Source organism: Hemiscyllium ocellatum, chromosome 5, assembly GCF_020745735.1.
Source record: "Hemiscyllium ocellatum isolate sHemOce1 chromosome 5, sHemOce1.pat.X.cur, whole genome shotgun sequence".
Taxonomy (NCBI): domain Eukaryota; kingdom Metazoa; phylum Chordata; class Chondrichthyes; order Orectolobiformes; family Hemiscylliidae; genus Hemiscyllium; species Hemiscyllium ocellatum.
Genome location: NC_083405.1, coordinates 87,877,282 through 87,904,903, shown reverse-complemented (window position 1 = coordinate 87,904,903; position 27,622 = coordinate 87,877,282). Strand labels below are relative to the sequence as shown.

At 41.5% G+C, this 27,622-nt stretch overlaps 1 protein-coding gene across 1 annotated transcript in view; it reads right to left on the bottom strand.

Annotated features, from left to right (window-relative positions):
• Positions 1-27,622, bottom strand: part of adam22 (ADAM metallopeptidase domain 22) — a 365,020-nt gene that overhangs the window by 141,677 nt on the left and 195,721 nt on the right. Inside the window, exons 10-12 of the mRNA XM_060825702.1 lie at positions 26,343-26,414; positions 20,220-20,386; positions 6,738-6,822 (exon numbers count right to left, since the gene is read on the bottom strand). Of these exons, the coding sequence (XP_060681685.1) occupies positions 6,738-6,822; positions 20,220-20,386; positions 26,343-26,414 (324 nt within the window). The remainder of the gene's footprint in view (positions 1-6,737; positions 6,823-20,219; positions 20,387-26,342; positions 26,415-27,622) is intronic.

Sequence of the window (27,622 nt, the reverse complement as noted above, 5' to 3'; positions counted from 1 at the left end):
GCATGGAATGCGGGCATCACAGTCTGGGCCAGCAGTTATTGCTCAAACCTAGTCAGCCTTGAGAAGGTGTTGTGGCTGCCTTCTTGAACCACTGCTGTCTATTTAGTGTAGGTACACCCACAATGCCATTGGAGAGCTGCTGCAGGATTTTGCCCAGCGACAGTGAAGGTGATGTATTTCCAAGTCAAGATGGCGAGTGGCTTGGAGGGAAACATGCAGGTGGTGGTGTTCTAATGTGTCTGTTATCTTGTCCTTCTGGATGGTAGCAGTCATGGGTTTGGAAAGTGTTGTCAAAGGACCCTTTGGTGAATTTCAGCACTACATCCAGTAGTTAGCACACATTACTGCTACTGAGTATCAGTGGAGGGAGTGAGTATTTGTGGACTCGATGCCGTTTTCCCTGGAGCGTTGTATGCTGAGCGTTGACCTTATGGAGGTTTATAAAATCATGACGGGCATGGATAGGATAAATAGACAAAATCTCTTCCCTGGAGTGGGGATTCCAGAACGAGACGACATAGGTTTATGAGAGGGGAAAGATATAAAAGAGACCTAAGGGGCAACTGTTTCACGCAGAAGGTGGTGCGTGTATGGAATGAGCTGCCAGAGGAAGTGGTGGAGGCTGGTACAATTCCAACATTTAAAAGACATCTGGATGGGGATATGAATAGGAAGTAGTTTAGAGAGTTATAGGCCAAGTGCTGGCTAATAGGACTAGATTAGGTTGGGATATCTGGTCGGCATGGACGAATTGGACTTAAGGGTCTGTTTCTGTGCTGGACATCTCCACGACTCTAAGTGGGCTGCTTTATTCTGGATGGTGTGAAGTATCTTGAGTGTTGTTGAACTGCACTCATCCAGGGAAGTTGTGAATACTCCATCTCACTCCTGATTTGTGCTTGTAAACCCAAGCCCAATTATATTTTCCAGGTCTTGCTGTTTTGGACATGGACTGCTTCAGTATCTGAGAAGTCACGCATGGTGTTGAACATTGTGCAATCAACAGTGACCAACCCATTTTCGACTTTAGATGGAAGGACGGGTCTTGATAAAGCAGCTGAATATGGTTAGGACTCGGAACTTATCTGGAGGAACTACTGAAGAGATGTCCTGGTGCTGAGCTGATTGATTTTAACAATTACAATCACCTACTTGTGTGCTCGGTATGACTCTAACTCCAGGCGGGTTTTCCGTCAGTTCCCATTGCCTGTCAGTTTACTAGGACTCATTGATGTCACACTCAGTCAAATGCAGCCTTGATATCAAACACAGTCACTCCCACTTCACCTCTGGAATTTAGAAATGGTGGAGGTCCAAAGAAAATTTGGGGGGGTCAGTATTTATGGATTGTTAAAATATCAAGAACAAGCAGAGAAAGTAAACTAAAAGACTAACAGAAGGCTGACCTTTACATTCAGAGCAAAGGTAAAATATTGCAACTGCTATAAACCTAACATAAACACAGAGACTGCTGGAGAAACTCAAAAGGTCTGGCAGCAACTGGGGTGAGAGAAACAGAGTTAATCTAGTACACACTGGACTTGAAATGTTAACTCTATTTTCTCTCTCCCCAGATGCTGCCAGACCTGCTGAGTTTCTCCAGCATTCTCTACCCTTTTTATATATATCTTGGACATTAGAACACAAGAAATGATAAAGTGAGCAGTAACAAGACAAGTCCACAGTTGGATTTCACCCTGGAGTAAAGGGCACAGATCTGACCACCATTCCTTAGGAAGTATACATATATCTTGATGAGTATGTAGCACAGATTTACCAGTATTATAGCGGGATTTCAGTAGTTACATTACATGGAGAGATTACACAAAAATAAGACTGTATTCTTTGCAATTGAGAATCTTCAGGGTTAATTTAATCAAAGTATGGTCAGATGACCATGTCCAATCCTCACTCAAGGCCAAGTACCAGAGGTCTGTGACTGTTGCATAAATGTTTAAAATAATGGGAGGGTTAGGCCAAATAATTATTGGTCAGTTCAGTCTGAATTTGATGGGCAAACCATTGAAATTGATTCTTAGAGTCAGGATAAACTGTCATGTTAAAGGCATAGATTAATTGGGAATAGGTGGTATGGTTTCGTTAAGGGAGGGTCATGTCCCACTAACAACTGAATTTTGAAGGAAGTAACAGACGATTTTTGAGTTGTCTACTTGGATTTTAGTGAGGCATTCGACTGGTCAGAAAAGTAGAAGGTCAAGTGATTCAGGGGAATGTAATGAGTTAGTCAATGACAGAAAACAAAGGTTAAAGGTTGATGGATGTTTTGCAAATAGAAAGCGGCTCCGAGTGGTATTCCACAAGGCTCAGTGTTGGGTTTCCTGGCTGTTTATTGTGCTATATATTAATGGCTTGCATTTAAATATTGGATGCAAATTGGAAATTTGCAGCTTTTCTGCATAAACAGAAATTGGCTGTATAAATGCTAGACAAAAGGATAACTTTGACTCCAGAATGATATCAATAGTTTGGTTGAGCAGATGGAAAAATGGTGAATGGAATTCAATACAAAGGAGTGAGAAGTAAACAAACTAAGAACTATACAACAAATGGGAGCAAATTGTAAGAGGCTGCAGACGTGAGAGACCTTGGAATGCATGTCTGCAGATCCGTGAAAGTGGCAGGATTGGCAGATAAGATGGTAAGGAACACATATGGAATGCTTTCAAATTTCTTGCCACTCTCCCCAACATCAAAGACGTCTCGGAAATGACTGCCAGACTACTCAGACCCCTTGGCATCATCGTAGCTCACAAACCTACCCATATACTAAAATAGCACCTAACGAACTCGAAAGACCCTATACAGATAACAAACAAAACTAATATCATTTACAAAATACCTTGCAAGAACTGTAACAAACACTACTTTGGACAAACAGGCAGAAAACTAGCCACCAGGATACATGAACATCAACTTGCCACAAAAAGACACAACCCACTCTCACTAATACCCTTACATGCAGATGAGGAAGGACACCACTTCAACTGGGACAACACATCCATACTAGGACAATGTAAACAGAGACATGCATGAGAATTCCTAGAAGCATGGCATTCCAACTGGAACTCAATCAACACATTGACTTGGATCCCATTTCACCCCTGAGAAAAAGAACAGGAAATGACATCACCATCACAACTGATATCACCAACCCAAGAAAACCTAAACACACAAATAGAAAGTGGGCCATGCCACCAGCGCTTCATCCAGAGGCTCGCTGATGATGTTAGACGAAAGTGAGGACTGCAGATGCTGGAGATCAAAGTTGAGAGTGTGGTGCTGGAAAAGCACAGCAGGTCAGGCAGCATCTGAGGAGCAGAAAAATCAACGTTTCGGGCAAAAGCCCTTCATTAGGAATGAAGGCAGGGAGCCTCCAGAGGGGAGAGACCTTCCAGCTCTGTAAGCAAACCTACATCCAGAACCTCAACCTGCGCTACAAATCCTCTCAAAGCTCGCTAATACCTATGGGCGCAATTCACTAAAACTGACTCGAAAATGGCAAACCAATGCCATCCGACAGAGCGCCACCCGTGAACAGCTGCACTTCCTACATGAATGCCTCAGGACACAGGTACTACCTAAATGTCTCAAATACAACCCTCCCCATAACACGTCATGAGCCAAAAGCATAGCGGAGCAAAATGGTCGCAGAATTCTTAGAGCAATGATTAATGATGCCCACAAGAGACTTCATAAATACAATCAGGAAATTTCATGCCAAGAAGCTTTACTCAGTCATGCAACAGACCATGAATCGACAAGCACAGTTCAACAAGCCATAGACATCTGACAGCGACCAAGACAGAAAATGAAAAAAACTAGACCTGCAGAAAAAAACTAGACAAACTTATACTAAATAATAACACAGACAACACAGAACTAATCTGACCGACCCTTAACAGATACTGAAAAAGCCCTCTTAGTAAGAGGATTAAGTTACAACTTACAGGATGCGGACAAGAAAGGTTTCTTAGCAGCATTAGAAACAACACTGAAAGGCAACCAACCCACAGAGGAAACCCAGCAAACCATCAGACAGACAGTCACACCAATATTAAGCAGGAAAATGGAAGCAAACACACTCAATACACAAGAAAGTAAGGCGTTGGAAAGACTGAAAAATTCATTGTTATCCTACCTGCAGACAGAGGGCGCTTGACTGTCATTTTGAATCAGAGACTACATTGAGATAGTGAATGCACTACTTGCAGATACCAACACTTACCAACAAGTGGCAATAGACCCGACCCCACAACTAGAGAACCGAATCACAGTCCTACTCAAAAAAACTTCAGAAATCTAGAGAAATAAATAAGACTGACTTCCAAAAAATGAAACTAGAAGAATCCAACACACCATGCTTCAATGGATTACCCAAAATTCCCAAACCAGGAGACCCCTCAGATCCATAGTCTCGCTACCTGAAACACCAACTTACAGATTGGCCAAGGTGCTACACTAAAACACTTAGTAGAAGACTCACGCCATTCCATCTACTCCACCCAAGAATTCCTGAAGACCATCAAAGACACTAAGATAGAAGAGGATGAAGTAATGGTCTCCTCTGATGTAACATCCCTGTTGACATCCATCAACATTAATCTGGCCAAGGAAATACTGACTACATTAACAGAAGAACCAAAGACACATACACCAAACACTACCAACTTCATCAGCAAGGACAATATTGACAAGCTAGTGGACCTATGCCTTACTATACACTTCACCTTCAACAACAAAAGCTACAGACAAACCAATGGAACACCCATGGGATCTCCGATATCAGGGTTCTTAGCAGAGGCAGTAATGCAGACACTCGACCAAACAGTTCTGCCAACCACCCAACCCAAACTTTGGGTCCGCTACGTGGATGACACCTTCATCACCACTAAATGAAACAAATCAGAGGAAACCTTCAAGACCATCAATAAAACCCTTACTGGCATAAAATTCACTCATGAGGAGGAAAACAACAACAAACTGCCATTCCTAGATGTTGCAGTAGAGCGAACAGCCAATGAGGAACTTCAAACCAGCGTCTACAGGAAAACAACACATACAGACCAAATATTGAACTACAGAAGCAATCATCCCAACACCCACAAACGAAGCTGCATTAGAACATTATTTTAACAAGCCACCACACACTGCAGCACAAAGGAACTACGCAGAGCAGAGGAAAATCACCGATACAGTGTATTCAAAAAGAACAGGTACCCAGAGAACACAGTCTGCCAATTTCTTAGCAACAAACCCAAGCAAGCAGACAAAACACATCCAGAAACCTGAGCCATTCTCCCCAACATCAAAGACATCATGGAAATGACTGCCAGACTACTCAGACCTCTTGGCATCATGGTAGACCAGCAAACCCACCCACACACTAAAACAGCACCTAATGAACTTGAAGGACCCTCTACAGACAACAAACAAAATTAATGTCTTTTACAAAATACCTTGCAAGAACTGCAACAAACACTACATTGGACAAACAGGCAGAAAACTAGCCACCAGGATACATGAACATCAACTAGCCACAAAACGACATGACTCTCTCTCACTAGTATCCTTACATGCAAATGAGGAAGGACACCACTTTGACTGGGACAACACATCCGTCCTAGGACAAGGCAAACAGAGACATGCACGAGAATTCCTAGAAGCATGGCATTCCAAATGGAACTCAATCAACAAACACATTGACTTGGATCCCATTTCACCCCCTGAAAAAAAGAACAGGAAATTGCATCATCATTGAAAATGACATCACCAACTCAAAGAAACCTAAACACACAAATAGAAAGCCAGGCATACCACCAGCACTTCATTCAGAGGCTCACTGATGATGTTATCTAGTATGGTGATGAAACATCTGAAAATGAACCTTCCAGATCAGCAAGCAAACCAACATCCAAGTTACTTTATTTCGATGTCCAAAATTATGAGGGGCGTAGAGAGAGCAGACAAGAATGACCTGCTTCCATGGGGGCACATATATAATACGATTTGTGAAAGGGTTAGAGGAGACAGGAAGAAAAACCTTTCCATAGCAGGTGCAGGGTCTGGAAGTCATTTCTCGGTTTGGTGATGAAGTTAGAAACCCTCAATTCATTTATGAAGAACCTGAACCAGAAGGGTTCTAACCTGCAAGGTCACAGACACTGTAAGGAAGGTAGGATTTGAAGACAGAATCTTTTTTCAGATAGCACAGACATGCTGAGCTGAATGGTCCTTTCTGTGATGTAATGTGTCCATGGCTCTTTATTTTCTGAAATTGACAGCCTAAAACTCAGAGTCAGATCTTTCGAGCACTAAGTTTGGAAAAACCTTCTATGCAAAAGGTTAAAAAAGTCTGAAACTCCCTTCTGAAAACTATAGACTGCTCACTCTACTTCAAAGTGTAATCAAAGCTCAAGTGTTAATTTTAGACCTGAGATGGATTGGTTTACATTGGGCAAAGGTACATAGAGTTGGTTGTGTAGTAGCTATGATGTTACTGAATGGGGGGACAAGCTTGAAGAACTATATGTCCCATTTCTGTATTTATATCCTGACTGCTTCTATCAATTCCACATTAGGAGGCAGCTGGTCTCAATTCTAACATCCAGCAGATCACAAATCAGTTTGGAAATCTAGTGAACCTGCATCTCACCACTTCATCGGCACAGTCCTTCTTGCAATTTCCCAGGTCAACATTTATCAGAACAGAAGATTACCTCATTCACCCCGCCACTTTTAGACTGTGTGCAAATTCCACCAACGTATGCTGCTCCACTCTGGCTGCTTTTAAACATAGTTCCCCTTAAAATAAAGGAAACAGTATTTAACTTCAGATGTATTTCAAAAGATGTACCAAACAAATAACAAATTTACATTGCTGGTGCCGTTACTTTTTCAAGTATGATTCCTTTCAAGGACACACAAAATGTGATGAACACACTGCAGATCCATGAATGGAACCACTGACAGTTCCATGTGCTTGTATTGTAGCTCAACCAGAGTATGATTTGTTTATGTTCTTCACGAATGTAACTTGTATACACATATTTTGTATTCATTATATAATAAACATCTTTTGTCTGATACAATTCCTGTCTGTGTCATTTAACAGTTCATTTATCTTTTCCATGACAAATCCTCATTCCAAATGGATTATATTTTATACTCAGTATGTGAGACTTGTATTGTTGAAAGCTCATCAAGTGTCTGAACTTCCAAATGGTGACACAGTAATAGATATTGATGTTGTTAGAGGTGTCACTCTGTGTGACCTGCAAGAGTTGGTGGTTTCTCACTAGAATCAATGCACAGGTTCTCCCAAACTCCTGAAATAATCCCAGGAATTTGGTAAATCTATGATATCTAAAAAATAGAAAACTGCAAATTCAATGAAACAAACCTTAGGTAATTTATGTAAATAATCATTTGATCCATTTTGAGTATAGTAAAAAAAAATGACAAAACGTTAAATAAAAACCAAAAGAACTGCAAAGGCTGTAAATTAGGACCAAAAACAGAAGTTGCTGGAAAAGCTCAGCAGGTCTGGCAGCATCTGTGGACAAATATCAGAGTTAACGTTTGGTTCAGTGACCTTTCCTCAGGTCTGGATTCTGAGGAAAGGTCACCAAACCTGAAATGTTAACTCTGATTTCTCTTCACAGATGCTGCAAGACCAGCTGAGCTTTTTCAGTAACCTATGATTCCATTTTTGATAAAATGTTTTTTTCTTTCAGCAGTTTCAGAATTCTTGGAGTTGAAGTGTAAGTCAAAAAGTGATTTTAATGTTTTCTGAGAAATACGTCCATCAAATTTCCATTAAGATGTGATGCTGGAGAATACATGAAGAATTGTTTGGATCTGCCTGCACATCTGCACTTTGGCCACTGGATGGTAGTGTGGAGCAGCACTGAGACTCACTGCCAAACTGAAAAGGATGTGTAGGTCTTAATTAGAGTCATAGAGATGTACAACATGGAAATAGACCATTCGGTCCAACCCGTTCATGCCAACCAGATATCCTAACCCAATCTAGTCCCACCTGCCAGCACCCAACACATATCCCTCCTAACCCTTCCTATTCATGTACCCATCCAAATGCCTTTTAAATGTTGCAATTGTACCAGCCTCCACCACTTCCTCTGGTAGCTCATTCCATACACATACCACCCTCTGCGTGAAAAAGTTGCCCCTTAGGTCTCTTTTATATCTTTCCCCTCTCACCCTAAACCTATGCCCTCGAGTTCTGGACTCTCCACACCCAGGGAAAAGACTTTGTCTATTTACCCTATCTATGCCCCTCATAACTTTGTAAACCTCTATAAGGTCACCCTTATGACGCTCCAGGGACAACAGTCCCAGCCTGTTCAGTCCCTCCCTATAGCTCAAATCCTCCAATCCTGGCAACATCCTTGGAAATATTTTCTGAACACTTTCAAGTTTCACAACATCTTTCCGAAAGGAAGGAGACCAGAATTGCACGCAATATTCCAACAGTGGCCTAACCAATGTCCTGTACAGCTGAAACATGACCTCCTAACTCCTGTACTCAATACTCTGACCAATAAAGGAAAGCATACCAAACGCCTTCTTCACTATCCTATCTACCTGAGACTCCACTTTCAAGGAGCTATAACCTGCACTCAAAGGTCTCTATGTTCAGCAACACTCCCTAGGACCTTACAATTAAGTGTATAAGTCCTGTTAAGATTTGCTTTCCTAAAATGCAGCACCTCGCATTTATCTGAATTAAACTCCATCTGTCAAGATCCTGTTGTAATCTGAGGTAACCCTCTTCACTATCATACCTCCAATTTTGGTGTCATCTGCAAACTGTATCTCTTCTATTCACATCCAAATCATTTATGTAAATGACAAAAAGTAGAGCACCCAGCACTGTTCCTTGTGGCACTCCACTGGTCACAGGCCTCCAGTCTGAAAAACTACCCTCCACTACCACCCTCTGTCTTCGACCTTTGAGCCAGTTCTGTATCCAAATGTCTTGTTCTCCCTGTATTCCGTGAGATCTAACCTTGCTAATCAGTCTCCCACGGGGAACCTTGTCGAACGCCTTACTGAAATCCATATGGATCACATCTACTGCTCTGCCCTCATCAATCCTCGTTGTTACTCCCTCAAAAAACTCAGTCAAGTTTGTGAGACATGATTTCTCACGCACAAAGCCATGTTGACTATCCCGAATCAGTCCTTGCCTTTCTAAACACATGTGCATCCTATCCCTCAGGATTCTCTCCAACAACTTGCCCACCACTGACGTCAGGCTCACTGGTCTATAGTTCTCTGGCTTGTCCTTACTGCCCTTCTTAAACAGTGGCACCACGTGAGCCAACCTCCAGTGTTCCAGCACCTCACCTGTGACTATCGATGATACAAATATTTCAGCAAGAGACCCAGCAATCACTTCTCTACCTTCCCACAGAGTTCTTGGGTACACCTGATCAGATCCTGGGGATTTATCCACCTTTAACCGTTTCAAGACATCCAGCACTTCCTCCTCTGCAATCTGGACATTTTGCAAGATGTCACCATCTATTTCCGTGCATTCTATATCTTCCATATCCTTTTCCACAGTAAATACTGATGCAAAATATTAATTTAGTATCTCCCCCATTTTCTGTGGCTCCACACAAAGGCCGCCTTGCTGATCTTTGAGGGGCCCTATTCTCTCCCTAGTTACTCTTTAGTCCTTAACGTATATGTAAAAATCCTTTGGATTCTCCTTAATTCTATTTGCCAAAGTTATCTCATGTCCCCGTTTCGTCCTCCTGATTTCCCTCTTAAGCATACTCATACTGCCTTTATACTCTTCTGAGGATTCACTCGACCTACCCTGTCTATACCTTACATGTGCTTCCTTCTTTTTCTTAATCATACCCTCAATTTCTTTAGCCATCCAGCATTCCCTATACCTACCAGCCTTCCCTTTCACCCTGACAGGAATATACTTTCTCTGGATTCTCGTCATCTCATTTCTGAAAGCTTCATTTTCCAGCCGTCCCTTTACCTGCGAACATCTGCCCCCAGTCAGCTTTCGAAAGTTCTTGCCTAATACCGTCAAAATTGGCCTTTCTCCAATTTAGGACTTCAACTTTTAGATCGGTCTATCCTTTTCCATCACTATTTGAAATGTAATAGAATTATGGTCGCTGGCCTCAAAGTGCTCTCCCACTGACACCACAGTCACCTGCCCTGCCTTATTTCCTAATAGTAGGTCAAGTTTTGCACCTTCTCTAGTAGGTACATCCACATACAGAATTAGAACGTTTTCTTATACACATGTAACAAATTCCTCTCCACCTAAACCTTTAACACTATGGCAGTCCTAGTCGATATTTGGAAAGTTAAAATCCCTTACCATAACTACCTTATTATTCTTACAGATAGCTGAGATCTCCTTACAAATTTGTTTCTCAATTTCCCTATGACTATTAGAGGGTCTATAATACAATCCCAATAAGGTGATCATCCCTTTCTTATATCTCAGTTCCACCCAAATAACTTCCCTGGATGCATTTCCAGGAATATCCTCCCTCAGCACAGCTGTAATGCTATCCCTTATCAAAAATGCCACTCCCCCTCCTCTCTTGCCCCTCTTTCTATCCTTCCTGTAGCATTTGTCTCTGGAACATTAAGCTGCCAGTCCTGCCCATCCCTGAGCCATGTTTCTGTAATTGTTATGATATCCCAGTCCCATGTTCCTAACCATGCCCTGAGTTCATCTGCCTTCCCTGTTAGGCCTCTTGCATTGAAATAAATGCAGTTTAATTCCTTCTCCCTATCCACTATCTCTTTTCCATCCTCCTTTTCTTCTCTCATTTAGAATGTGCCAGTTTCCCCAATGAGATAGTGTTCGTCATTCTTCACCCATTTTGTCAAAACCTCTCCTTCAGTTTCTTCCTCCGCTACCTCCTTTTATTAAGGTTAGCAAGAATTCAAATAGAAATACACTCCGAGAGGGAGATAAAATGCTTTTTACCAGATTTATTAGATTGGAGCAGGTTCAACTATGGCACTATGTCAGCATGAAGCATTCTTGCAACAGTTTTCCAATGAATGAGGGTTTTCTCTACCCTAAAACAACAATATATCTCATTTCAATATTGCTACTCTGTCACTCCATTTCTCACAATGATCAATATTTTAAGCTTGTAGAATAAAATTGTTCTTTTCACATGTTAGAGGAGTTTGCATCTGATGGGTGAAGCAACAGAAACTAGATTAAAATTGAAAATCGTTTCATAATGCTTTAAAGGATAAATACTTCCATGTAGAAGTCTGGGTTGGATCTGAAATCAGTTTCTTTCTGTGACACTGCTATTCTAACCCACTCTGCTATCTCTATGTCATTAACTGTACTACCTTCAAAGGTGTTCATCACTCAAGGTGAAAATGAGTCTTCTTCATAGACCACAATACATAGCCTTGCTATGAATGCTCACTATTTCAGATTATTAACAATTGCACGTTTTTTTCTCCTTAACAGCAAAATCGTTGTTGGGATCATAAGCAAAACCATTGTTGACTTCCGTGAAGTATAACACAACAACATGAGTAATCATCGGAAAGAATGTTCTTTTTATCATCTGTGATAATGCCAGGCTTCAGACTGGCAGCGTTACTAAAGAAAGAGACAGTCTATCTGAAAGGCTTTCATATGACAACTGCAGTCAGATGCTCAAAAGATTTAAAGATGCCAGCCCTTAAATTAGGTGCAAACTGGTGATTTCATTGCTGTTTTATTCATAAACTGATGCATTTGACTGTGAAAGAAGCAGTTTTCACAGAGTGTACACAGAGTGTACTGAGCAGAGGGTAACTAAAATATCAGTTTGTTATTTCATATACAGTAGTTAGTTGCTTAATTGTAGAGTGGTCGGTTCTAATCCTTAAGGTGTCACTGCTTTGAGTCATGCTGACTCTGTTTCATCGAAATGATTTTCCTTTAGAAACTAAACATGGTTGTCAACTTTACTGATGCAATCTAAACAGGGCCACTAAAAAGATAGATGCTACTACAAGCTTTACTGAAGAATATCGATAGGTAGATAAAGAGTAGATTAAGTTTCACACACAGAGGAACCACAATTATCCGAATATTGATTATCCAAATTTCAGATTACCCAAAGTAGAATTTCAAGGTCCCACAAAAATGTTACATCAAACAGGTAAGTGTATGCGATTTACCTGGACTGAAGGACATGTGAAAACGCTGGCAAAAACAAAGAAACACAAGCAGCTCAAGTGTCAGCAACTGGATATTTTTAAGGTAAGGGTTGTCACACGACCCTTTATAAAAGTAAGTGTTTCACAGAACTGTATTTCCCTCACTTTACTGGGCTGTTCTTTAAAAAAAAGGCCGAGAACATAAACACATGTTTGAAGCAGAGCTTCTGTCTTCCTATCATGAGACTGTGTTCCTGGAAACTGACAAATGCTCTTGTGATCGTAGAAGCTGTTCAGGACCTTGTTTAATGCTGGGATTTGATATACAGTATTTATGCGATGGTAAGTCCTTCACATTCTAACCTGTAATTTGCAGGCTGCAAGGATTAGTTTGTTTAAGTGGCAGACTCATTAAAATTATAGATTTGAACAAATTCTCCGGTGCAGCACAGCGTTAGATCAGTATGGTTTCCCTTGTTTAAGGTAAAGTCGATTATTCAAACAATTGATTATCCGAATGAAATAATGCCCACCCATCTCATTCAGATAATCGAGGTTCCTCTGCATATGTACAAACAAACACACAAACAAGGAATGACAGTAGGCCACTCTGCCCATTGACCCTGCTCCATCATTCAATAAGATCATGGTTGATCTGCTTTCCACAGCTGCAAATGTGTTGCTGGTCAAAGCACAGCAGGTTAGGCAGCATCTCAGGAATAGAGAATTCGACGAATGTTCCACCTCAACTCTACATTTCTGCCTTTCTCTGATAATCTTTCATTCCCTTGTCAATCAGGAATCTATCTACCTCTACATTAAAAATATTTTAAAATTAGGCATCCATTGCCTTTTGAGAAAGGGAATTCCAAAGACTCACAATCCTCTGAGAGAAAAATGTTTTTTTTAATCTCTGTTTTAAATAGCAGCTCCCTCAATTTTAAACTATGATGACTAGTTTGAGATTCTCCCACAAGAGAAAACATCCTTTCAACATCTACCCAGTCAAGTCCCCTCAGGATCTTACATGTTTCAATTAAGTCACCTCTGACTCTTCTAAACTCTAGAGGATACAGACCGAGCATATCTAACTGTATTCTCATTAAGAACCAGCATAAGCATATGATGAAAATAATTGAATTTGCAAAGGGAAAATACGGAATAATGGCTAAGTTATCATTTTCCAAATCTGGACAATTTGATGCGTAACTTAAGAAGCAGACCACATTACATAAAGGTACAGTACAAAATCCTCAGGATCATCATCTTGTTAATTGTTGATACTTTGTGCTGTGATCAGCTCTTATTTCAAGTACAGTGTCACATTAAAGTAAAGCAGTATTACACAATCCTGAGATTTATCTTTCATTATATTCAAGAAAGAATGAATACTTGGAATGATATACCGCAAAGGGCAGAAGAGGCGAGATTTATGGGATTTGACAAATCATCTCACTAATTCATAACAGCAGAGCTTATTGGGTTCAGCAGTCTTATTAGCATTAATGTCCCCTTGAAGGGTTGTTTTATTTAATGAGTAGGGAGCCTAATTAATTACCAATTAAAAAAACGGTTCTAACTTGAACCATAAACCAAGTTTCCAAAAGCTTGGATATTAATTTGGAGGTTATTTATCTATCAGGCTGTACTTAGGATACCAATATCTTCCTTAGAGTATCACACTTTAGCAATGTCAGTTTATCACAGAAACCCATATGGGGCTCAACAATAATAATATCTCTTTCCTATTGAGGCAGAGGTTTTTTTTATTAAGTATTGAGAAAGCAAGATGGACAGTCAACTTAATATTTAAAATGAGAAAAGTATTTGAAAGGAAATGATGTAGGAAGGAAGTAAAGAGAGAAACCTTATTTTGGAAAATATACAACACTGCAAGGGACAGAAATATCCTTGTGGATCTTAGCAGTCTTTATGAAATCTAACAATGGACTGAATTTTACTTTTCTCAGTATGTATGAGTTCTGTTGAGTTTTTGGAATGATTTTCACTGAGAGGCTTATTGCAGCAAGACTTTTTCGCTGCATCTTAACAAATACGCCTCATTAACTTGCTACGCCACTCTATGGCAGCCGCCAAGTCTAATTGCAATCACAACTTGCCACTCGGTGGATGTCCAATCCATTGATTTTGGGCCTGTGTCCTTGCCATTTTGAAAGGCCACTTTACATCTGGAGGAGTGTTGGCAATCTGGCATTGCCCTTCGCTAGCGAGGTCATTGTCCAACAGCCACACAGCCAACATGGCTGACAATCCCTCACTCATACAAACTCATTCTCTCACCATTCAGGCAACATGTCCTACCTGTCCTTATCTGTAGCTACATCCCATCTGAACACCTTCCCTTAGTCACCACTACTCTGTTCCTAAGGTTACACTGCAGACCCACCAACTGTTTTCTGGACAGTGACAATCCGTCAAATCCAAATATGTGCTTTTATTTACAGCCAGCAAATGTGAACACATCAAAACCAGTAGAGGCTATAGTTTACCCCACAAAGCAAACCAAAGAAAGATGTGACAACCAATGACTGTTTAACACTCTCCGATGGTCTACAGCACCCAGCTCTCATCTACAGGAACCAGGTGTCAACAAGATCATGTCTGGCTTGAAGCTGATATCTGTTACTTACAAGCAGAGCTTCCCAATAACCTTGTCATCCTCATGGAAGAGTTCTTCAATTGCCCAGTTCCTCAGCATCCAGCACTTCACCGCTTTGCCTGCTCCATTTATACAAAGCAGCACACTCTGTTCAGAGTTGAGAGTATGGTGCCAGAAAAGCCGGTCAGGTAGCACTGAAGGAGCAGCAGAGTCGATGTTTTGGGCATAAGCCCTTCATCAGGAATGACTAACACACTCTGTTCAGACAATATTGGAAGGCTCCCCCAGACAGGCAATAGCATTACATCTCCAGCAACACCATTGTCTGCTTCACCTCAGCCCTGGTCAAAGCATGTATCTGTGCTCTGTAACAGATGGAGATTGCACAATGGTGTCATTAAATTGAGGAGCCCTTGTCCTCAAGTAACCAGTCTTGTAACGCACCATCACCCTCAAATTCAGCAGGTATATAAGAGGGCTCTAGGACGTAGGTGTCGTTGCAGATGGCAGGGTAGCGGGCACACAACTCCAGAAACTGGTAAATGGTGATCACAGATCACCTGGACATGAACTGAATGAAAGCCGTTCCTACTGATGAATTCTACAGGGTTGTGATATGGCCCTCTCAGTACCACATGTTTACAGTCAATGGTACCCTGCACCTGGGAGAAGCCAACTATGTTTCTAAATCCTACTGCCTGGGCTGCAGCACTGACCATGACATCGGGAAATAAAGTGAACAGATGTGATCTTGCACAGGTGACCTCAGCCACTGTCACCATGTTTTTGTGAGTGTACAACTTAGAGATCCCAAACAGGTCACCCATCACTCCCTAGAAGAACCCTATCACCCAGAAATGCACAGCGGCTGTCACCTTCACAGTCACCAGGATAGGATGGCCTCCCACTCCTACAGCCTTCAGATCCTGCTTCAGCATCTGGCGTTGTACCATCACAGAATCCTGGGAATATAGAGCCAGTGTAAGTACAGCAAGTTCTTCATCGCAGGAAATGAAGTCAGGCTGGAAAATTCTGGGCTTTCCGCACACTCCATGCATCCTGAGGGGTCCTAAGTCTTTGACCTCTCCCTGAGATGTGGATCATGCACTTTAACCGTCAAAGTGACATTGATTCTCTCCTGGTGTCCCAACCATTTTCCAGTTGCATTTCACATCTAGAGAAAGGCAAGTGATGGAAGGGAACACAGTTCATGGTGGACACAGAAAGCATCGGGCTTTGCCTGGTGATCAATACAGCAATGGCCCCCATCAGTTTCCAAATTGTCCACTTGGTTGAATAAATGTGCACTGTGTTGGCTATACAGCTAGTTGCTACATGGTGTGGGTATCAGATTGACGTCTTGTGCCACATAGCAAGATGATGCCTGATCCCTCTGCTCACCCATAGGCAGATCCCTACAGATAAGCAGTCCATCTGTGTGTCTGTACAAAAGAGCATGGCAGCACAGCAATAATGAGCGCCTTTGTCTCCAAATGAAGCAGCAATGCACTAACAGGCATGGTACGACTTCGCAAGGCAAAGCTTGGATGCTGTGAGCATACAGGTAGGCGCTAAGTGGTCAAGTGCTAAGGCAGCAAGTGAACAACCCTGAGATTGGACAGAGATAAGCCATCCACGAGTGATGTGCCTCTCCCTGCTGCAGCCTTTCAATGCTAGCTGCCAGTGCGACATGCAGTGTAAGCCAATGCTTCCTGAGTGGCCTGCAACTGTATTGAATGGGCGCCAAAATGACTGTGAGGAATTGACAAGTTCTGAATGCCAATGACTGAGGGGTGCATGTGGTTGGACCACTTTCGATCAGGTCCTGAATTGCATTTTGGTCGTGCAGAACATAAAGGGCCTTCAGAGCAAGCAGTGAGCTGAAGACACCAAGTACCCACTCTGATTTCCAGGGAGGGTTCCTCTTATTTGGCACATTTGGTTATTTATGAAGCTGAATATTCATGAGGTAAATTGGGCCATTAACAAGGTACTTAGAAGTAATAATCCACCTTCACTGGCAACTCCCTGCCGCCTAGCAAGAAACTTCCAATGCCACCTTGTGACAGTGAGAGGCTCTCAATGTCAAGATCAGCCTTGTTATAGAGTCATAGAGATGTACAGCATGGAAACACATCCTTCGGTCCAACTTGTCCATGCCGACCAGATATCCCAATCCAATCTAGTCCCACCTGCCAGCACCCGGCCCATATCCCTCCAAACCCTTCCTATTCATATACCCATCCAAATGCCTCTTAAATGTTGCAATTCTACCAGCCTCCACCACATCCTCTGGCAGCTCATTCCATACACGTACCACCCTCTGTGTGAAAAAGTTGCCCCGCAGGTCTCTTTTATATCTTTTCCCTCTCACCCTAAACCTGTGCCCTCTAGTTCTGGACTCCCCCACCCCAGGGAAAAGACTTTGCCTATTTACCCGATCCATGCCCCTCATAATTTTGTAAACCTCTATAACCTCCATTGCTCCAGGGAAAACAGCCCCAGCCTGTTCAGCCTCTCCCTATAGCTCAAATCCTCCAACCCTGGCAATATCCTTGGAAATATTTTCTGAACACTTTCAAGTTTCACAACATCTTTCTGATAGAATGGAGACCAGAATTGCACGCAATATTCCAACAGTGGCCTAACCAATGTCCTGTACAGCCACAACATGACCTCCCAACTCCTGTACTCAATACTCTGACCAATAAAGGAAAGCATACCAAATGCCTTCTTCGCTATCCTACCTACCTGCAACTCCACTTTCAAGGAGCTATGAACCTGCACTCTAAAGTCTCTGTGTTCTGATTCTGCCACAAATTGCATCGTAGCTCACTGTGCTCAGACCCCTAAACATTTCATCAAACAAATACTACCATCTATGTGCTGGGAAGATTCTGCCCTTCCCTGAAAGAGGAGAAATTGCCCTGTATTGAACTCACAATGAGTAAGCACAGGATTCCTAAATCCACATCCAGAAGTCCGTTACAAAGGCAGCTGTGAGGCTGGAAGAGTTCGATAAACTTGACATCACTGATGGCAGAATGTAGACAGCTGCCCTCTTTGAATCTGACATAAAATCGTGAATGAACCATAATTTCCTTCAGTTAAACATTAGGAAACCACAAGCATTTTTTCATTGTCAATCATAAGCTCTGTTGCTTTGCCGTTGACGTCAACTCTCGTCCAAGCCACTCACTTATAACACAGCTACGCACAAACTTGGCAGCATGGCTGTGCCATGTGCTGAGCTTCATACCTCACATACTCTCTAACACCAAGTACACTTAGACTTATAGTCATAGAGGTCTACAATATTGAAACAGACCCTTTGGCCCAACCTATCCATGTCGCCTAGTTTTCACAATTAAACTAGACCCGTTTGCCTGTGTTTGGTCCATATCCCTCCATCCCTACACCATCCATGTAACTGTCTAAATATATTTTAAATGACAAAACTGTACTTGCTTCCACAACTACCTCTGGCAGCTCATTCCAGACACTCACCATGTCCCTCTGGACCCTTTTGTATCTCTCCCCTCTCACTTTACACCTACATTCACAAATTTTAGACTCCCCTACCTTATCTAAGCCTGTCATGATTTTATAGACCTTTAAGGTCAACCCTCTGTCTCTTATCCTGTAGGGAAAATAACTGTTAGCCTATCAAACCTCTCCTTGTACATTAAACCTTCTAGTCCAGGTAGCATCTTAGGAAGTCTTTTCTGCATTCTTTCTAATTCAATAATATCGTTTCAATAATAGGGTGATCAGAGCTGCATGCAGTATCCTAAATGTGGCCTCATCAATGTCTTATACAGCTGCAACAAGCCAATCCAACTCCTATACTCAGTGCTCTGACTGATGAAAGCAAGCATACCAACAGCCTTCTTCACCATCCTGTCTACCGGTGACTCCACTTTCAAGGAGCTATGAACCTATACCCATAGATCTCTTTGTTCTATAACACTCCCCACGGCCACACCATTGACTGTGTAAGTCCAGCCCTGATTTGACCCACCAAAATGCAACATCTTGCATTTATCTAAATTAAGCTCCACCCATCATTCCTTAGTCCACTGGCCCAGCTGATCGAAATCTCATTGCATTTCCAGATAACCACCTTCACTGTCCACTACACCACCAACCTTGCTGTCATCTGCAAATATACTTGTGTATATATCTGTAACATTGCCTGCTTCCACACTCACCTCGATCGCACTCCAGCCAAAACCCTCATGCACATTTTTGTCACTTCTGATTGCAAGAGTCTATTGCACTAATAGCTTCCTTCTTGGCCTTTTATCCATAATATAGCCATTGGGATTCAGTTCGGTACTAAGAATCTGCTGTCCTATCATTCCTAGCTCCATTAACCCCGGTGGATACCTATTTGCCAACCCATTCGATTTTACATCTTCGTTGTCAGGCTCAAAATCAATCCTCGATATAGGTGTTGCTAACCTTTGTAAACTCCTTAAATGATTCATTCATTTCTGGGCTCTTCAGTCCTACGACTCCACCCTCCCACATATCTTATTCACGTTATCTCTGGAGCTCCCTCCTGAAATCATTTTACCTCCATAAATCTTGAAATTCCTGTAGAAACCCCTCAAAACCCACAAATCCAACTTTCTGCTATAGTATCATAGGAACAGAAGTAGGCCATTCAGCCCCTCAAACTTATTCCATTATTCAATGAAATTATGGCTGATCTGTGGCCTAATGCGATAAACCTATCATTGGCATATATCCCTTAAAACCTTTGCTTAACAAAATATTACCTATCTCAGATTTAAAATCAACAGCTTGTTGCCTCTTCTAATTTCCTTTCCAAGGTTAGATATGTGTTAGGTTTTCTTTATTTAAAAAAAACTTTCTACATCTTCTATGTTACAAAAATGTACATAAGTCAAACTTGTTTCACAAGTTCAGCACTTTCCAAAACTATTTGTTAGCTGTAGAGTGAATGCTGGAAAAGTTGCTCTGAGTTGGGTATTGATATTTGGCTCAAGGTATCACAAAAACACTGGGCATTATCTGAGGAAAATGTCTAATTTGTTGCTCCTAATCCCCTCCAAAATCCCACAGTGAACTGGCAACTTCCACATTAACATGACAGTTGTTTCCTCAAAGTTCTCTTCTGCTGGTAGTATGCTCTTTTGCTGGCCCTGGGTTTCTGAAAAGAGGCTCAGACAGAAGGCCTAATTTTTAGGTGAGTGTACAATCACAAGAACAAAACAAATTCACTAACAAAGTGATTGTTTACTGCTGTTACAAATAATGTTTCAAGCAGATGATATCTGAATGACATCAGCATGTAACTCTTTGCAGCCTACAGCCTACATAAAAATTAATCTCATAGTACTTTAATGAAATATCTGAATATGCTACTTACGAAAATAGATGAATGGCATCACTCTTCACTGTAATGAAATCTCTCTTGTACTTCATAAACTCTCGTAGAGTTACTTGAGGGTTCATATCTATGGTGAACTTGTTGTCAACTGACCACGTTTCCATAGCCACTAGTACAATTCTGGTGTTGAGCTCTTCCTTGAATATCTGATATACAATATGACAATACAAATCAACACATGTACATATGCTTATTAAAAATGTTTGGTACATTCCGTAACCAAATGCAATATCATTGAAGGATACATTGCAAGGTACTAAAACTACATGAAACTACTTTTTCAGGGCTATCTCTTGATCACTCATCCGTTCTAACTTGGTCAAAGAAAATTAGTAGAAAGTGCTGCAAGTGGCAAATAACAAGTATTTCCTGAATGTTCACAGATTTTCCAACGAATGATGATGGATTGGGAAACTACATTAAAAGGTATGACATTAGACGGGCAATGGCTAATAATTAAAGAACTAATACAGAGTTTACAATATCCAATCTTGCTGTTTAAGATAAAATATATTCCTTCAATGCAAAAACAAAGCCAGGAAACAAAGTGTTATGATCATGACTCGTGAATAAATCAACAATTCATTTGATTATATAAAGTTAGAAAGAAAAAGGTAAGCCCTTGGATTTTGCACATTCAGCAAAAGAAGGACCAAATGAAAGGAAAACAGAAATGAAAGGAAAACAGAAAGTCGATAAAATAATGAGAAATACATAAATGGACTGTATAAGTTTCTATAGGTATATAAAGAGGCAAAGATTAGCAAAAGCAAATACTGATCCATTACAAGTGCATCAAAATTCATAATGGGGAATAAGGAAATGGCAGAGCAACTAACCAAATACTATATCTGTTTTCACGGGGGAAATATAAAATATCCCAGAAATGATGAAGAATTAAGGGGCTAGTGCAATTGGCATCAAAGATTAGTAGGCAATACTGTAACTAAAAAAAGGCTTCCTTTAAAGAATAGAGACTTCAAGTATAGTCCCGTTGTATTCCCGCAAAGGGGCAAGAAATACAGGGTTCTCTTGATGTCAAGGGCGATTCAGCTTAATGCAACGCAGAAAAGGAGGAGTGTTTCTGACGGATAAAAAGAGAACTGCAGATGCTGGAAATCAAGAAAAAAACAGGAAGTGCTAGAGAAATTCAAAAGGTCTTGAAGGGTCACTGGACTCAAAATGTTAACTCTGTTTTTCTCTCCATAGATGCCTCCAAATCTGCTGTGTTTCTCCAACACTCTCTGTTTGTTTCCTCTGGCATATGTTTGGTGGATAATACAATTAAGAAACAGGCCAAAGAAAGAAAGTTCAGAGGGGATTTCAAAAAACAGAAAAACAAAGGAATAGTATAGAAAAGATTGGCAGCTAACAGAAAGAGGAGTTCAAAAGAATTCTATGTCCATATAAGTAGTGAAAGTATTGAAAGAGGAGGATTGAGGAGTGATTAGGCACCCATAAGTGGATTTATACATAGAAACAGAGGAGCTGTATCTAAGAATACTGAAAGAAATGAGACTGGAAATTGTGGAGGTACTAGCCACAATTTTCCAATCTTCTTCAGAATCAGAGACAGTGCCAGAGGATTCAAAGACTGTGAACATTTCACCCTTGTCCAAAAAGGGAATAAAGTTAAACCCAAACTATTGACCAGTTGGTTTCATTTTGGTGGTGAGAAGCTGCTAGGAATAATAATTCAAGAGAAAATGATCAGTTTCTTGAACTAAGGTAGGTTAATTAAGCAAAATCAGCATGGATTTGCTAAAGGAAATTGTGTTTAACTAACCTGCTGGAGTATTTTGACAAAGTAACAGAGAGGGTTGAGAAAGATAAAACTGCTGATGTGGTGCAAATGGATTTCTAAAAGATATTAGATAAAATAGCACACACATACTTGCAAGAGAAAGTCAGAATGCATGGATCAAAAAGGATAACAGCAAAATAGCTACAAAATTGGATAAGTGACAAGAAACAAACAATACAGTGGTAGCATTTTTCAGACTGAAGGATTGTGGAGTTCCCCAGGGTTTGGTGTTCAGACCACTGCTCTTTTTTGATCTATATTAGTGACCCAGATCTTGGATATAGGATACAATTTCATGATGTTTAGATATTGAAACTTGCAGATAATGTGATTCATGAAGAGGATAGTGTAGAACTTCAAAAGTTCATAGATAGTTTAGTGGAATGTGCAGACAAGTAGAACACACAGAACATTACAGTGCAGTACAGGCCCTTCGGCCCTCGATGTTGCGCTGCCCTGTCATACTAATCTGAAGCCCATCCCACCTACACTATTCCATGTATGTCCATAAGCCTGTCCAATGACGACTTAAATGCACTTAAACTTGGCAAATCTACTACCGTTGCAGGCAAAGCATTCCATACCCTTACTACTCTCTAAGTAAAGAAACTACCTCTGACATCTGTCTTATATCTCCCCTCACTTTAAAGTTGTGTCCCCTTGTGTTTGCCGTCCCCATACTTGGAAAAAGGCTCTCCCTGTCCACACTATCTAACCCACTGATTATATTGTATGTCTCTATTAAGTCACCTCTCAACCTTCTTCTCTCTAACGAGAACAGCCTCAAGGCCCTCAGCCTTTCCTTGTAAGACATTCCTTCCATACCTGGCAACATCCTAGTAAGTCTCCTCTGCACCCGTTCCAAAGCTTCCACATCCTTCTTATAATGCGGTGACCAGAACTGTACACAATACTCCAAGTGTGGCCGTACCAGAGCTTTGTACACCTGCAGCATAACCTCCTGGTTCCGGAACTCAATCCCTCTATTAATAAAGGCCAAAACACTGTATGCCTTCTTAACAACCCTGTCAATCTGGGTGACAACTTTCAGGGATCTGTGTACATGGACACCGAGATCTCTCTGCTCATCTGCACTCCCAAGAATCTTACCATTTGCCCAGAACTTTGCATTCCGATTACTCCATCCAAAGTGAATCACCTCACACTTGTCCACATTAAACTCCATTTGCCACCTCTCAGCCCAGCTCTGCATCCTATCTATGTCTCTCTGCAACCTACTACATCACTATCCACAACTCCACTGACCTTAGTGTCATCTGCAAATTTACTAACCCACCATTCTATGCCCTCATCCAGGTCATTTATAAAATGTGGAATTTATTCAAGGAAAAGCTCCTGTGTGTCCTAGATAAGTATGTACCTGTTAGGCAGGGAGGAAGATATAGAACACGTGAGCTGTGGTTTACTAAGGAAGTGTAATCCCTGGTCAAGAAGAAGAAGAAGGCTTATGTTAGGACAAACTGTGAAAACTCAGTTAGGGCACTAACCCTCAAGTGCCCTAACTGAGTTTTCACAGTTTGTCCTAACATAAGCCTTCTTCTTCTTCTTGACCAGGGATTACACTTCCTTAGTAAACCACAGCTCACGTATTCTATATCTTCCTCCCTGCCTAGCAGGTACATACTTATCTAGGACACACAGGAGCTTTTCCTTGAATAAACTCCACATTTTTAATGTGCTCATCCCCTGCAGTTTCCTTCCCCATTCTACCCTTCCTAAATTTTTCCTAATTGCATCGTAATTTCCCTTCCCCCAGGTGTAATTCTTGCTCAGTGGAGTACACCTATACCTTTCCATCACTAAAGTAAACCTGACAGAATTGTGATCGCTGTCACCAAAGTGCTCACCTACTTCCAAATCTAACACCTGGCCAGGCTTGTTGCCCAGTACTAAATCTAAAGTGGCTTTGCCTTGTCGGCCTGTCTACATACTGTGTCAGGAAGCCCTCCTGCACACACTGGACAAAAACTGATCCATCTATAGTACTTGTACTGTAGTGATCCCCGTCAATATTTGGATAGTTGAAGTCCCCCATGACAACTACCCTGCGTCTCTCACTCCTGTTGAGAATCCTTTTCTCTACATCTCTGGGACTATTCAGAGGCCTATAGAAAACTCCCAGCATGGTGACTTCTCCTTTTCTGTTTCTAACCTCAGGCCATACTACCTCAGTTAACGAGTCCCCAAACATCCTTTCTACAACTGTAATAATGTCCCTGATCAACAATGCCACACCTCCCCTTCTTTAACCATCTTCTCTGTCCTTACTGAAACATCTGAATCCCGAAAGCTGCAACAGCCATTCCTGTCCCTGCTCTATCCATGCCTCTATAATGGCCACAACATCGAAGTCCCAGGTACCAACCCACACTGCCAGTTCACCCACTTTATTTCGGATGCTCCTCGCATTGAAGTACACACACTTCAAGCCAGGTTCTCGCTTGCCACTGTCAGATACTTGATTTTGAAACCTCCTACTCTCATCCTCTTCTTTACCTGTCCTACAATTTTGGTTCCCATCCCCCTACTGTATTAACTTAAATCCACCTTAATAGCTTTAGTGACTTTCCCACCCAGGATATTGGTACCCCTCTGGTTTAGATGAAGACCATCCTGCTTGTAGAGGTCCCACCTACCCCAGAAAGAGCTCCAAATATCCAAAAACCCAAAACCCTCCCTTCTGCACCATCCCCGTAGCCACGTATTCAACTCCTTTCTCTCCTATTCCTCACCTCACTAGCACATGACACGAGCAGCAAACCAGAGAAAACAACTCTGTTTGTCCTAGCTCTAAGCTTCCATCCTAGCTCCCTGAATTTCTGCCTCAAGTCCCCATCTCTCTTCCGACTTTTGTCGTCGGTGCCAATGTGGACCACAACTTGGGGCTGCTCTCCCTCCCCCCAAAGGATCCCAAAAACATGATCAGAGACATCACGGACCCTGCCACCCAGGAGGCAACACACCAACTGTGAGTTTCTCTTGTCCCCACAGAACCTCCTATCTGTCCCCCTAATTATCGAGTCCCCAATGATTAATGCTCTGCTCCTCTTCCCCCTTCCCTTCTGAGCAGCAGAAGGTAAGTCATCCCCCCCAACAAGTGGCAGATGAAATTTAATCGAGAGAAATGTGAAGTGATTTATTTGATGGGATGAATGCTCATAAACATTTTAAAATAAAGGATACAATATCAAACGGGATACAGGAAGAAAGGGGTCTCTGAGTATGTGTGCATAGATCATTGAAGGTGTCAAATTAGAATTAGAGTGTGGTTAAGAAAGAATACAACATCCTGACTTAATCAATGGCTGCGCAGAATACAAAAGCATGGAATCTATGCTGAAGTTGTATAAACAATGGTTAAGCCTCAACTGGAATTCTGGACAGCACCCTTTAGGAAAGACACAGATGCGTTACAGTGTGAAAAGATTCATGAGAATGATTTGAGGAAAGAGGAACTTCAGTTACTTAGTGAGATTGTGGAAATTGGGATGGTTTCTCTTGGAGAATAGAAAATTGAGGGGAGATTCATACATAGGTATTCAAATTCAAGTGGAGTCTGAATGGAGTAGGCGTCGAAAATTGTTCCCATTGATAGGAGGCTCAAGAATGAGGGGACAACTAGTTCAAGAAATTGGAAACTGAAGCAAGAGCTTCATGCAAAGAGCTTTTTCACACAGCAAGTGGTCACAATGTGGATTGCACTACCTGCTACAGTGGTAAAGGCGGGGTATATTAAGGGTTTAAATGAGAATTAGATCATTATCTGAAAAGACAAAATCTGCAGGGTTGTGGGAAAACATCAGGGAATAGGTTTAGGCAAATTGTTCCTTCAGAGGACCAGCACGGATATGACATGCCAAATTGTTTCTGAATTAGAATCTCTACAGAGTTAAAACAGGTCCTTCAGCCCAACAAGTCCACACTGACCCTCTGAAGAGTAACCCACCCAGCCCCATTCCCCTAACCCTATATTTACCCCTGACTAATGCACCTAACCTACACATCCCTGAACTCTACGGGCAATTTAGCCTGGCCAATTCACCTAACCTGCACATCTTTGAACTGTGGGAGGAAACTGGAGCACCCAGAGGAAAACCACACAGACACGGGGAGAACGTGTAAACTTCACACGGACAGTTGCCCGAGGTTGGAATTGAACCCAGGTCCCTGGTGCTGTGAGGTCACTGTGCTGTTTCCTTCTTTGTTATAAACCTGCTGTGATTCATCCTCAGCTCTGACTCTTTGTGTGTTTTGTGGGAACAGTGATCAACACTTACCATATCCACCATGTTCACAATTGATTTTGCGAAATTGTTTGTAAGGCCCACCGACAAACGATGTTTTTTAAACTATAAAGGGAAATAAAATGTTAACTTGCATAATTCAAATCTTGTATCAACTGTAAAGTAACAGAGTAGTCCACAGATATTTACCAAACTATGCCACACAATTCATTTTTTAAATGTTATCCATTTGCTAAAATGTATTTCTACTGCTTTAGCAGGGAATCACTATCAGGAGGAGGGATAAAATGGAAAAATATTCACTAACACATAAACTGTTGCAATCACGTCTCAGACCAAACTACCAGATTTATGTTCCAATCTGAGTAGTAACTGGCAGCACTGTGCCACCTGCATTGGCGAGGTCCAGCAAGGACTCATAGTGGTGAAAGTGTCAGTGGAGGTGAGATGGCATCAAACAGTGGTGACTTTCATTACTGCGTTAATGGTGCAGTGAAGGGACTCGTGCCTGGCCACCAGGCCCATGGCCCACAATAGAGCACTTAACAAGAAGGACTGTAAAGTTGAACACTCTTCTTTATTTCCTTATTATTTTGCCTTTATATTCCATATTTTGATTTATTTTTCTGTGTTTTCTGTGGTACCAAAGGGTGATGATACTATACAACACTTTTCACTGTATTTTGTAGCAAAATACACATGACAATAAATAAATCAAGGTAAAAAACACGAGATCTAGGGGATTTACTGAGAGAATAAAGCCACAATAGCCACAGTTTTGAACAAATATTAATAAACTTCACAACTTTGCAACAGTAACACAACTTAAATATACACACAACTTATATCCAAACATGCAGAAAAAATATATACATGCTGAACACCTGCAGTACATATAAATTGGAAATGCGATCAAGACAGATCCCACGGATTTCTCAGCAATTCCCCCAAACTTTAAATCTCATCTCGTTAGATGTGCCAACATTCTGCTAAAGGTAAAGTCGCCAAAATCCTATCAGACTCTCATTAGAGAGACACAACTCGTTGTTTAACCTGAGGGTCACCATGCCTTAGGCAAGAGGACAGGTTGAGAAGGAGTGTCCTGCACGGTAACCTCAACCATTGCAGGAATTGAACCCAGAGTGTTGGTGTCACTCTGCACTGTAAACCAGCTGTCCAGCCGGCTCAGTTAAACGGTTCAAGAACCTACTCAACAAGGTAATCTGGAACTCCCTGTTCATAGAAAAGGCTGTGGCCTCACAGTTCAGGCCACTGACATTTTTGGTCTTATAACAATTGGTTTGAAACACTGA